This window comes from Triticum urartu, chromosome 3A (genome assembly GCF_056163025.1).
Source record: "Triticum urartu cultivar PI428250 chromosome 3A, HENAU_Tu73, whole genome shotgun sequence".
Taxonomy (NCBI): Eukaryota; Viridiplantae; Streptophyta; class Magnoliopsida; order Poales; family Poaceae; genus Triticum; species Triticum urartu.
In genome coordinates, this window is record NC_141875.1 from 672,771,089 (window position 1) to 672,785,585 (window position 14,497).

General features: G+C 44.4%; 1 protein-coding gene across 1 annotated transcript; it reads right to left on the minus strand.

The window, feature by feature from the left end:
* Nucleotides 1-8,960: 8,960 nt before the first annotated feature.
* LOC125547157 (early nodulin-like protein 17) lies at nt 8,961-9,946 on the minus strand. The gene is made up of 2 exons (XM_087517098.1): nt 9,670-9,946; nt 8,961-9,563 (listed from the first exon to the last, which is right to left on the minus strand). The coding sequence occupies exons 1-2, from the start codon at nt 9,878-9,880 to the stop codon at nt 9,145-9,147; spliced, it is 630 nt and encodes a 209-aa protein (XP_087373224.1). The 5' UTR covers nt 9,881-9,946; the 3' UTR covers nt 8,961-9,144.
* Between the last annotated feature and the right edge of the window lie 4,551 nt (nt 9,947-14,497).

Below are 14,497 nucleotides of genomic sequence, written 5' to 3' on the forward strand. Positions count from 1 at the left end.
GGTAGAGCTAAGTCGTGCTCATCGTGACCGTGCGGCGCACTCGACAAGGGCTCGAATCCGTCAAAGATCAAGTCTCCGTGGATGTCGGCTGTGTAGTTCAAGTTTCCAAATCTGACGTTATAGCCATGGGCGTAGCTCCTGATCTGCTCTAGATGGCCAAGCGAGTTGGCACGCAGTGCGGAGCCGCCGAATACAAAGCTCTGTCCGGGGAGAGAAGTCTCACTCTGGACTACATCGCTATCGATGATCGAAGGAGCCATCAAGCCTAATGACGACCACACAGAGGAACTCTCAATGAAAGCACCAATGTCGGTGTCAAAACCGGCGGATCTCGGGTAGGGGGTCCCGAACTGTGCGTCTAAGGCGGATGGTAACAGGAGGCAGGGGACATGATGTTTACCCAGGTTTGGGCCCTCTTGATGGAGGTAAAACCCTACGTCCTGCTTGATTATTCTTGATAATATGAGTAGTACAAGAGTTGATCTACCACGAGATCGGAGAGGCTAAACCCTAGAAGCTAGCCTATGGTATGATTGTATGTTGTCCTACGGACTAAAACCCTCCGGTTTATATAGACACCGGAGGAGGCTAGAGTTACACAAGGTCGGTTACAAAGGAGGAGATATGCATATCCGTATTGCCTAGCTTGCCTTCCACTCCAAGTAGAGTCCCATCCGGACACAAGACGAAGTCTTCAATCTCGTATCTCCATAGTCCAACAGTCCGGCCAAAGGATATAGTCCGACTGTCCGGAGACCCCCTAATCCAGGACTCCCTCAATGAGCAACACCGGAATGCCATTGGTGTTAGAGAACTTATGTAACTAGATTATTGACTCTAGTGCAAGTGGGAGACTGTTGGAAATATGCCTTTGAGACAATAATGACTGTATTATTATATTTTCATGTTCATTATTAATGTTTCTATGCTAGAAGAGTATTGGTTCGTGAATATGAGATTCAAAGGATAACCCAAATACATGTGTGGAAATATAAACACCAAGTATTCCCTAGTCTAGCTGCTAAGACTATCTCATGTATTGATTAATCATCTTGTTTTCCTGATCATGAGCATTGTTAGGAGTAACAAGGATGTTGTCAATAATGAGAATACATTATTTCCAACTTATGAATTATTGCGAAATGTTATCGTTGTTATGTTATCAGTACGTCATATTACTTGTTCGCGTTTGCATGCATTGTCCCTTAGACCATGTGAATATTGCATCTCAACATGCCGGATGGATAATTTGGGGTTCACCACATGTCACTCCGTAAATGGTTGTGAATATAGGTGACTTATGGGTATTCCGGAAATGTATGTCTCGATAGCAATAGTTCAAGACTGGGATTTGCTCCTCTCATGATAGAGATACTCTCTGGGCCCACTCGGTGTTACGGTATCATTATCGTCTGGCCAAACACTTGTGATGGAGATCACGGGATACCGAAACAAAGACATGAGTAAAGAGAACGATACCGGTAACGAGGATAACGGGTATAGTGATCAAGGAGTTGAATCACAAGGATACATAATTATCTCACCTCAGGTTTCATAAACATAACGCAAAGCAAAGGGAATGGTATTCGTAAACAAAGGTTCGCTCGAGAACTTCGTGAATATGTGGGAGTTAATAAGAGTGTCCAGATCCCGCTGTTAACTATTGACCGGAAGGGGTTCCGGGTCAAGTTTGCTTATTTCCGAAACTGTAGGGTCACACACTTAACGGCTTAGTCCTGATTACCGGAGAAATCAGAAATGAGTTAAAAGAGCATCGAAACAGGTCCGGTTAGTTCCAAAAGTGTTTCGGATGGTTTCAAAATAGTTCTTGGTATTCCGGGAAGGTATAACATGATTTCGGAAAGTCCAGATCTATATATGGAAAGTTATTGGGGTCAGCGGAATGGGATCCGGAGACATCCAGAAAATCGGGATTTTATTTGTGGGAGAAAGTTGTGAGAGACCATCATGGGATGACGACCCCTAATGGGACCACGGGGGCCCACAAGGGGCACCACAAGGACATGGCATGCCCTAGGACGAATCCTACTAGGAGGGAAACCTTCCCTTCTCCACCAAGAGAGGGAATTAAGAAGTCGGGGGTTTATTATGCACAACCCAAAGAATTTCCCTCTAACTAGCTCCATCAAGACAATGGTCAGCCGCATTCCTTTCCCGAGCACACTGCACAATTGTTGCCCTACCGAAAGAACTCACCATCTTTCAACATCGTCCATGACAACTGATGCAGATGCTCTGTAATCTGACGGGTCAAGAATAGCTTGGACTATCTCCATAGAATCGGACTCCACCACCACTGACAGAATGCCTAGCTCGTCAGCGAGACGCAAACCATCGAGTAGTACATATGCCTCCATAGAAGATGCATCCTTTGCATGTTGTTTATATGAACAACGTCCTGCAATGAAGGCTCCTAAACTATCTCGTAATGCAGTTGTTGCTCCCACACCATCATCAACATGATACCTTGCATCCATATTCAGCTTTAGAACACCTGCAGGTGGCCTTTCCCATCTTAACTTCCTCATAGGCACCTTGATTTTTGGTAGAAAAAGCATTTGCAACGACTCCTCATATGCTCATGGTTGTTTGTATCGGATATCCATACTTCTTATCATGGCTGGTTTTCCGACGATTCCATCATAGATACCATGTAGCTACCATAAACAACTCAACTCTATTTGTGATCGGAATCTGTGCCTCGCCTGCAAGGTTTGAACATAACAACTTCTCTAGTATGATCAAACCAGCACGCTCATGAGCTGCAGCCTCATCGATCGTGGGCCCGAACCCTAGTTACTCCCACACCTCCCTTGCCATTTCACAGGTAAATAACATATGGCGGAGGTCCTCAAGAATAGTTTTGCACACTGGACAGATTACAGGGGCTTCATATGATGGCCAGTTAGCGTACAGTAGCACGGAACTATCGCATGTAAAACCCTTCCAATTAAAAACGTGATCTTTATGTGGTAATGTTCTGCCCCAAAATTCTTTCCAAATTGGGTGAGTATCAACCCTCCCCTCGCCTAAGTTCAAACAAGCTTTCGTTCTATGTTCAGTCTTCCTTGTGCTATGGAATGCAGAATGAACAATAAAGTAACCTGACTTCAAAAAATGCCATGAGATGAAGTCAGTTTGTCCATGAGACGATAACAGAAATTGTAAGATCCTTTCCACATCAAACGGCAAAAAAATATATTCACACCAACTGCTCGTCCCAATTCCGTGATATTAGATCAACGAGGTCTTGAACTTTCTGCAGAAAACATTGCCCCCTAGGGGTCATTACCTCACGGTCTTCTTGGGATCCACTGATCCGCCAAAATATCAATTGAAGCACAAACCCCTGGTCCTCAAGTCGCCCCTTGTTTCAAAGTTTGCATACCTTCCATGATACTCTGCCATGTGTACGACAAACTTTTCTTCAAAGTAGCATTCATCAAGTCCCCATCCGGGCAATATTTGGCACGCAAAATCTAAGCACATAATCAATTTGCGTTTGATAAGTCTCTAGCATTTTTTTTGCCAGCATGGCTTTATTGAAAACAATGTAGATCACGAAATCCCATACCTCCATCATTCTTAGGAATGCACATCTTCCACCACCCTTTCTAGTTAATCTTCCTTTTATCATGCATGTCACCCCACCATTATCTAGCAATGGCATCACAAATAGCATTACAAATATTCTTTGAGATATTGAAAACCGACATGGAATAAACAACGATAGCCTGTGCCACCGCATTCAGGAGCATTTCTTTCCTGGTGATCAACAACATTTTTTAGATCCACCCATTGATGAGCGCACAAACTCCATCAACCAGGTGTTGGATGCAGTCACTACGGTCAATTCCAACCTTTGATGGTAGGCCAAAATATTTATCCGAGATAGCCTCTGAAACAATATTAAGTTGTATACAAATATCCGCTCGCGTGTCGGGACTGAAAACACATGGAATTTTGCACCACTTACCAGCTGTCCTAAGCTAGCGCAGTACATATCTAGAGCATTTATGAGTGATGTGGCACTCAACGTATCCGCCCTTATCAAGATCAAGGAGTCATTAGAAAATAACACGGGAAACTGATGATTCCCTACGGAACACCATAATATCTTGGATACCACCGACCAACCCTTCATGCGCTAGTAGATTGGATAAACCTTCAACACAAAGCTAATCAGAGGCCTCGTATACTTTGAGGCATGATTTTTTCAATGGCCATGAGAAAATCTCTACAAAAGGTAATAGTAAATTAGAAGCTAGATTTATTGAAGAAAAGGTCAGGAAAGTTGTGCTTGACACCTATTCAGATGTAGCTCCTCATCCTGATGGGTTACATTTTATGTTGTTCCAAACTTTTTGGGACACTTTTAAAAGTGATCTGATGGCTATGTTTGAATCATGGTATGATCATGATCTGGACATTTTAGGCTAAATTTGGCCAGGATTACTTTAAGTCCTAAAGAGAATGATGCTAAAGAAACAAGGAGATTTAGACCTATTGGCCTTCTTAATTTCTATTTTAAGATTTTTACTAAATTCCTGACTAACATGCTTGTTTTTTGATTGGTAGATTGATCTCTAAAAACCAAACTTCCCTTATAAGAGGTAGATGCATATTAGAGAGTGTGGTTACTGCCCATGAGGTGACTCACACTACTCATTCTTTAGGGAAGAAAGGGGTGATTTTGAGAATTGATTATGAAAAGGCCTATGATAGGGTCAACCTAGATTATTTTTATGATGTGCTTGAGCTGAGAGTCTTTGGTATGAAATGGATTAAATAGATTAAGAGTGTCACTCAACATCGATTCATTGGGGGTTAAGATCAATGGAGAGGAAAGTGATTTTTTTCATTACCAGTGGTTGTCTGAGATAGGGGGTCCTTTTCCCCCCTTTTCTCTTTAATCTAGTTGTTGATGTTTTTGCTAAGATGATTGTTAAAGGTTCTTAGGCTGGATTAATTAGAGGACTATGTCCTAATTTCTCTCCTTGGGGGATAACATCTCTACAATATGTACTCCCTTCGGTCCTTTTTAGTATGCATATAAGATTTTTTTTTCAAAGTCAAAGTGTCTCTACTTTAACCAAAGATATAAAAAAGAGTAACAATATTCCCAATGCCAAATCAATACTGTTAGATTCACTATGAAATGTAGTTTCATTATATATATATATTGATATTTTTAAATATAAATTTGGTCAAACTTGACAAAAATCTAATACGTAGAGTAAAAACGACAGGATGGAGTAGATGATACTCTGATGTTTGTAGATAATGATCCTAGAGCTACAATTAATCTCAAATGGGTTTTGACCTGTTTTGAGTTAGTATCAGGTATGTCTATTAACTAACACAAAAGTGAGTTGGTTCCCATTAATTTGGAAGACTCTGAGATTCAATCCTTTTTAGATATATTAAAATGTGTGAAAGGAAAATTTCCAGTTAAGTACTTGGGGATTCCTTTACACTTTGATAAACTTAGGAGAGAGGACCTACAACCTCTGATTGATGCCCTCCTGGCCAGAATGGCTGGGTGGAGAGGTAAATTGCTTTCACTTTTAGGAAGGGTTGCACTCTAGTTAAGACTTGCTTAGCTAGCATTCCCATCTACATTTAGTCTTTTTTTAAGTTCCGCAAGTGGGCTGTCTCCTTAATTAATTCCCAACTAGCTATCTGTCTTTGGAGTGATAGTGAAGGAGGCCATAAAATTCATTTATCTAATTGGCAATCTGTGTGTATGAAGGAGTATGGTGGTGTGGGGATTCCTAACCTACATAATTTAAATTTGTGTCTGATAGGATCTTGGGTCAAAAGATACATTTTTAGTGAGGGGTCCCTATGGAGAAAAGTTATAGATGCTAAGTATAATACTAGAAAACCAAATGTGTTTTGTTGTCATGATCCACATCCATCTTAGTTCTGGAAAGGTGTGATGTGGGCCATGAAGGCTGCAAAGTTTGGATATAAGTGGTTAGTAGGGGATGGTAAGTCTATTTTATTCTGGGAAGACATTCAGTTTGGTAATTAACCCGCAAGTATAGGGGATCGCAACAGTTTTTGAGGGTAGAGTATTCAACCCAAATTTATTGTCGACACAAGGGGAGCCAAAGAATATTCACAAGTATTAGCACTTGAGTTGTCAATTCAACCACACCTAAAAGACTTAATATCTGCAACAAAGTATTTAGTAGCAAAGCAGTATGATAGTAACAGTAACAGTGGCAATAATAATTGTAATAGTTTTGTAGTGATTGTAACAGCAGCAGCAGCAGCAAAAGTAACTTAGCAAAGATCAATATGTGAAAAGCTCTTATGAATTGGATCAGTGATGATAATTGTGCCGGATGATATTCATCATGTAGCAGTTATAACCTACAGCGACGCGGTACTAGCTCCAATTCATCAATGTAATGTAGGCATGTATTCCGTATAGTCACACGTGTTATGGAAAAGAACTTGCATGACGTCTTTTATCTTACCCTCTTGTGGCAGCGGGATCCTAATGGAACTAAGGGATATTAAGGCCTCCTTTTAATAGAGAACCAGAACAAAGCATTAACACTTAGTGAACACATGAACTCCTCAAACTACGGTAATCACCGGAAATAATCTCAATTATTGTCACCTTGGGGTATGTGGATCATAACACGTAATAGGCGCGTATAACTTGCATGATCGGATCAATAACACAAATATATTCATGAAAACATAAAGGGTTTAGATCTGAATTCATGGCACTCGGGCCCTAGTGACAAGCATTAAGCATAGCAAAGCCATAACAACATCAATCTCAGAACATAGTGGATACTAGGCATCAAGCCCTAACAAAACTAACTCGATTACATGATAAATCTCATCCAACCCATCACCATCCAGCGAGCCTATGAAGGAATTACTCACTCCTAGCGGTGAGCATCATGAAATTGGTGGTGGAGGAAGGTTGATGATGTCGATGGCGACGGATTCCACTCTCCGGATCCCCGAACGGACTCCAGATCAGCCCTCCCGATGAAGATCGGGAGGTGGCAACGGCTCCGTATCATAAAACGCGATGAGTCCTTCTCTCTGATTTTTTTTCTTGATGAATAGGTACTTATGGAGTTGGAGTTAGGGTTGCCGGAGGTCGAAGGGCCCACAAGCTCGTACGACGCGCCCTGGGGGGGCGCCCCCTAAGCTTGTGGCTCCTGGGTGGCCCCCTCTGGTATTTTCTTCCGCTAATATTTTTTATATATTCCACAAAAAATCTCCATAAATTTCCAGGTCAATTCAAGAACTTTGATTTCTGCACAAAAACAACACCATGGCAATTCTAGTGAAAACAGCGTCAGTCCGGGTTAGTTTCATTCAAATCATGTAAATTAGAGTTCAAAATAAGAGCAAAAGTGTTTGGAAAAGTAGATACGACGGAGACGTATCAGTAATTCTCCTTTAGATACCCAGATTTGGGATTTATATTGCATAGTATGAGAAGAATGAAACCATTGCAGAAACTTGGGATGGGCTAAACCTCAAAGTTTCTTTTAGGAGGAACTTTGATGAAGAGCTTACGTTGCAATGGTTTGAATTAGAGGGCATTGCCAGATTTTTTTTTCTGAACAGGGAGATAACCTGATCTGGCAATGTGAATCTAATGGTATCTACTCTACAAAATCCCTATATGGTATTGTTAATTTAGGGGTGTGCAGCCTATTAACCTCCAGGCAGTATGGGAAATAAAAATTCCTCCTGCAATACATGGTTTTTATGTCCGTTCTCTCAAACTAAGATAATGACTTGTGATAACTTGAGGAAGAGAGGCATTCCCAAACAATTAGAATGTATACATTGTACTGAGATTGAATCTATACACCACCTGATTTTTGATTGTGTGGTAGCTAGACTTATCTAGAGAGAAGTTGAGATAATTTTTTATAAGAATTTCGAGTCTTTCCTTGAGCTGGTTGTGTAACAAGAGATTCCTACATCTAAACATAGTTGCCTCTGTTGTCCTGTGGAGACAATGGAATACTAGGAACTATCTTGTGTTTAATACAGCTAAATGGATTTCTGTCAAGCAGGTGTAGCAGAAAATAATCCAGTACATGGGGGAATGGGCAAAGCCTCAGAAGGAACTGCTAGGCGTCCAGATGGCACAATTCAGAGACCACTTACTGGTGAAGCTAAGGTCATCTCAGGAGCTGGAACCAGACTGATATGTCAGGAAACACAGTGTCATCTATCTTGGGCAAAAACGATTCAAGGTGTTGCGCATGGGGGCCGAGCCATATTGGAGGAGTTGAAGATCAACCCAAAGATAGCAGATGAGATCCATGTGATCTTTGCGCCCATGACCTGATGATGTTTGAGCCTTGAGCTTTTTGGCTTTGTTTCTCTGTTTTGGACCTGTAATTTTGGCAAACCACGAAGATTGTGTGATGGTGGCTGCCCTTTTTTTTGTGTCCTTTGTGACACTCAGAGCCTGGTGTGCAGTCCAGATTTTTGTGTGTGTTTTGGTTTCATTTCTATGAAATGGAGCTGGGGGAGCTCCCCTTTTGATCGAAAAAACTTTCAACACAAATTAAAAATAAGTAAGGGACAGAGGATCCCCCTGTATGAGCCCCATTGCAGGGGTAAAAAAACTCCGTTTCATCTTAATGAAACCAAACTTTGTAATTAACAGAAATAACACAAGCCATGATCATTTGCACCCACGTGCTGTCAAAGCCCAACTTAATCATTATATCACCGAGAAAATTTCATTCCACACCATCATATGCTTTGTGCATATCTAACTTCACGACACACAAGCCACTGTTCCCTTGCCTCTTTTTCATGATCGTGTGTAAACACTCCTAGGCCATTAACACATTAACAGTAATGAGTCTTCTAGGCACAAAAGCACTGTGGGTCAAAGAGATAATACGTTGTACTAACATTTTCACCCAGCATTTATAGTTTCTTAATCGAAGGAGACACAAGCATATAAAAATATAGTTGTTGTAACTGACACATGAGAAGACGGCGCACGATACATCAAAACGAACTGTGATACTAAATCGAACGGTCCCTGATTATGACACGCACATCACACACTAATTAACTGACTAACAAATTACGTAACCTACTTAGGCTTGCTCAGATAAAGCAGGCCAGGACCAATGTCACAGTTTGTGCCATGGCGCGAGCGAGGGACGCCACGAATGGCCCGCCCGCGGCGGATGAATACTCCATCGACGGGGCCGGACCTGGCGCCGGAGAGAACGGCGATGACGACGGCGGTCGTGAAGACGACGGTGCCGTGGGGGCCTGTGCCGGCGATGATGCTGATGCCGGCGCCGGCGGGGAGGCAGCGCGGACATTAATTACCAGCCTCTCGCCGGCGTTGCAGTGTCCGAGGTCGGCGCTGGCGAAGTAGGCGAAGCCTGGCGCGTCGAGGAGGAAGAGCGTGCTGCCGTCCCTCGGCACGGCGCCGGTGCCGATGCCCGCCGTCTCGTTGCAGTGATAGTATCCGGCCTTGCTCACCTTGATCACCGAGTCGTTCTTGTACACGAACTCTGCGTGTCCATTTGCATTCACAACAGAAGGATTAAGTTGATTTGGTCTCCATCTGGCAAATCAATGGATCAAACGCTCGCGTGCACCTAATCAACTGCTACTTACCGATAGAGTCCTCGACGAAGAAGGTTATGGGGGCCGCCCACTTGACGTAGAACATCTCCTTGTCCTGCGGCGGGGGCACGCGCCACCCTTCAGGGCCGCCGACCCTGTACCGCTTCCCCAGCGGCACCGCGGACGCTGTCGGGCAGAGGACGACGAGCACGACGGCGAGCGCCGAGAGACGGATCACCAGAGACGCCGCCGCCGCCGCCATATCGATCGTATATCAACTGATGATCTCCGAAGAAGAGGAAGTGGTGTGTGTGTGTACTGTGTCCTACCGGTGTGTGTGTGTACTGATAGGATGACTGGAAATTTATAGGGGTACTACGTTGATCGAGTAGTGCCGATCGATCAAGAAGTGGTAAAACTGATAGGGTCGATCGAGGAGGGAGCGTGCATGCCTGGCGAACTCAACCGATTGCCCATTGGCGGTTAGGTCAACTCAGCGTTGCTCGCGCGCGGACGCGGAGGTGGAGAACGTGGCGTTGGACTCTCACCAGGCAGTTACTGCATCTGCATGCATCCATAGGCTTCTGACCGACGGCGGCATTACGGACAGTCGTACAGACCAAGAATTGAATGGCCGCACCGCCAACGTTTTTGGAGAATCTTTCTTGCAGTCCAGGTGTTCAGGTCGATACTGATATTTCTTTCGCAAATAATAAAAATACTTTTTTTGCGGGTAAAAAATATACTGATATTTGAATATTTGATGTTGCATCGTGCTAACCATCGGCGGTGGTGGCTTGATACTTGATATTATCATGATGATGTTGATATCTTTTCCATGATTTTTGTGTGTCCTCTGTGTTTTCTTTTATGATAGTAGTGAAGTGGTCCGCACAACAAAATTTGATGGTTACGCCACCCCGGGTGACACCGCAGCTGCTTCCCGGCCTCGGCCTCACGCCCGTCGGTGATGTTTCCATTTGCGCCCTCTGGGCGGATTGTGTCCTCGTCGGCCTCTTCTCCGCTGGGGCTACATGCCTATGGTGGACTCGGAGTTGATCAGACCAGGAATGACACCATGGGAAATCTTGCATCTACACGGTGGAAGAAGTTCGGAAGGAGCATGAACATTAACCCCTCCTCCCAAGGAACGGGAGGCCTCGGCTTCAGCGAGCATACTTAAGGGGGCTATGGTTGTCGAGTAAGAACACCTTAAACCCCGAGATTCCCCCTGTTTGAGTCAAGACCCGTAGTGATCATGAACCCTGCACTGCCATTTGTTAGCACGCTGGATGCAAGTAAGAAGAACACGTGTGTGAGTGGGGCGAAAAACGGGCTCCCCTTGTGGATGCTACCCGCCCGAAGCCTTCTGATGGGGATAACTAGGCGTCGTAATAACTAGGCCCTTACGACGATGAACCCTGATGCCCTCGCGGTCATCCTTGCAGCCCAGAGAGAAGATGTGGTGCAGACCGCTGGCCACTGTGGGGTCCGGGAGACAACACGCCAGAGGTTAATGAACCGGAAAATTCCATGGAAGGAGAGGATCAGGAGGAGGAGGTGCTCGCTGAGGATGATATGGAGGAAGCCCGAGTTATCCCATAGTAGGAGCACTCGTGGACGATTACCATGCTGGTTTACTCCCTATAATTCCCAACCCCTCATACATTGTTTGATGATTGGGAGGATGCTTGGAAGCTCCATGAGGATATGAAATATACTTTCCTGGAGGAAGCAAGTACTTTTGTTCACTTCTATTGTGAGGCAGATATGACGAGGACCTTGCGAGGAGGGTCGTGGCAATCCAGGCATGACCCATTGATCATTGAAGTGTATGATGGGATGAATACGGTCTCTGACTACAGGTGGGCTTGCTTAGAATTTGGCTGCAAATCTTAGAAGTGCCCATGAATTGGAGCACAAACAATGTGGTGTGTGCCCTATGCAAGAATCTAGGGACCGTGCTCCAGGTGGAACTCAAGGAGGCGTACAGTATGGGGATTTTTCTTAGGGCCTAGCCTATGGAACTCCTGGTAGTACCAGCACATTCGTAGAAGGGGGCAAGGCGTCTAGGCAGCCGGATGGCAACGTAGCTTCAAAAAATAACAAGAGGGAGGCTGCTTCCCGACAGCATGGTAACACGGCCGTAGCCGAGTATCTTGCCGATAAGATGCAGAGTATGACCGTGTCTAGGGACGGGGTTGCGTAGGGGCAAGGGATGGTATTGACATGGAGGGTCCGAGGAGCTCCTACATGATCCCACCAATGCACAATATTTTGGCTAATGCATGAGAGGAGGATGCAGACATGTCGGGCGGAACTCAACTCTTAGCAAGCGTGGCGCATACGACCAACATATGTCCTGCTCCTGGGGGGGTGATCAGGGTGCTACTCTGATTGTGCACTCTAATGCTACTAACATGGTGGAGCCAGTCTATGCAGGTGCTCCATAAAAACAGAGAGAAAAATGCATCGGCAAGGGGAGAGCAGGAAAAAGGGATGGTGGGTGGTGGAAAGATCGCATCAGAAGGCGAGGTCAAGATCACTCCAACGGGAAATCGACCTAGTGGCCCCAAGTAACACGATGGGGCCATAGGTGGTGCCTCATAGGAGCAACTGATATTTAGAGGGGGAGGAAGAGCCCTAGGATGACCCATGATCTTTATATCTTAGCGCAAGCGAACTCCCCCAACATTGTATTTATTTGTGAGACTAGGCAATCTAAAGATATGATGAAAAATATATCGATCTCCTTTAGGTTAGAGTGGATTTGAAGCAATATGTAGTGTTTGTCGAAGTGGAGTTTCAACACTCTTTTGGAATGAATTCTTGAGTCTCAATGTAAAATCTATGACCGATAGATATATTGACGTATATGTGTGTGTGTGTGTGTGTGTGTGTCTGCTGATGATCCCCCTTGGAGGCTCATGTGTTTGTATGACAAGCCTTGCACAGACGACCGTCATCTCATCTGATCCCTACTGAGTGATCTACAGCACCTTGCAAACATGTCATGGGTTGTGACCAAAGCTTACAGTGAAGCTATCTAGGGCTTCAAGCACTTCTCCTAGTCCCACGATCAACTGGTCAGATGGTTGCTTTTCATGACATTCTTGAGTTTGTGTGATCTTTGTTTTTCAAAGCTACTTATACTTATGATAACAGTCATGCCAAGAGTGCAAATATAAAAGTCTAGTTGGACTAGGTGGTGACCAACAATCAAAAGTGAGGCTTTGTTGAGGCGTCCGTCAAACGTCTAGATGCACCTAGCTTAGACCATGCCCCATTCTCCTCAAGTCACCAACATAGAAGCGTAGAAGACCAGGAATGTTGGGCGAGGTGAACAATACAACGTCAGTCCTAGGGTTTGGTCATGGAACCCGAAAGGGAAGGTAAATGGACAAAAAAGGCTAATGTGGTGCCTGAGAATCCATACACATAGCGATGGGAAAGTCTATGCTATGAGGTACTCACAACCCACATGCAGTTTGAAGAGGGAAACCGCCTATGCTGGTGAGAAATTAGAGGTGATTTTATAGTACCAACCGCCTCCAATCTTTCTTGCTGATGGTTTCAAAATCCTAACCTCCTTTGGCTCCCCGTAACAAGAATAACCCCCTTCGGTAGGGGGTATTACATGCAGGTTTGATCTCTTGGGTCACAACCTCTTCTTGGGGGCACTAATGCTCGTTTACGTACTAGTGCTCAAACCTAACAACAACTTCATCGAGTTGTCGCAGCTGGTCCCATAGTGGACACCATTGAAAGATGCTCCTCCGTGGATGCCTGCAACCTGTTCAGATAGCCCCTATGCCCAAAGCTTGATGGTATCCGAAGAGATGCTGATGACTATCATCAACGATGGTCACTCGTTCAGAGGGGTGGAAAATTAGAACTTGTCAGCGCCCAAGGCAGAAGCAAAGAAATTTAAAAGAGGAGACACACACACCATCAATGAGGACGGATTGTTGTTCTTGGCTTGATTGGGCACATGGGTTGATCCTTTTTCCAGTGGCGGGCAAGGGGGGCTTCTTGGAGGAAGGTGCATGAGTTCTCTCATGAAATGAAAAACTACACACCATATGATTTGGCAAGAATCAATGATCGGAGTGAGAACTCCCTCAATCATCGGTGCTATGCCATCAAAGAATAAGTGAACAAATATTGTGGTGCATATGCCCAAATGAAGAATTGTGCACCAAGTGGAAGCTTCCTAAAAATTCATCATATGGTTTATTTGCTATATCTTGCAATGTGTTCATCGTGTGATTCATTTTGCTAACCCAATTTGGCGCTGACGTTGTACAAGTACACCGATGGCAAGACATTCACCATGCAGCCAATTCAATCAAGATTTCCTATGCCAAAAGTGACGCAACCTCTCTCAATGGAAGAAGTTGGTGAAATAAACGTATGGGAGGGGGCATGGGGTCAGAGGGCTTTCACCGGCAACCCATGTGCCAATGGCCAGGGGAAAATGGGGCCACGAGAGGCCAAGGCGCAATGGGGTGGCTAACCAAATGGTAGATAAGTGGGAGGATATAATGAAAGGAGGCAGTAAGTGCCAAACGAAATTAACTCAATGAAGTGAAGAATATGAGAGGTTTAAAGAGTTCATAGAGATGTAAACAAAGAAGGTTGATATTGAGGACACATGCTTGCACTTCAGACGATGTGCGAGGAGTCCAAGGTCATGTACATCAAGGCCGAGGACTTGGATGCCGATGCGGTGGTGTGGGTCCACATGTTTGTAGTGGCATCATTGCACACTTTGAAAATGACGATGTGCAATGATTCATTTGATTGCTTTTGTTTGAATTGTTGGGTCCGAATTATGAACTTTGTTTGAATTATTTGACATGCACAGTTTATCTTCCAA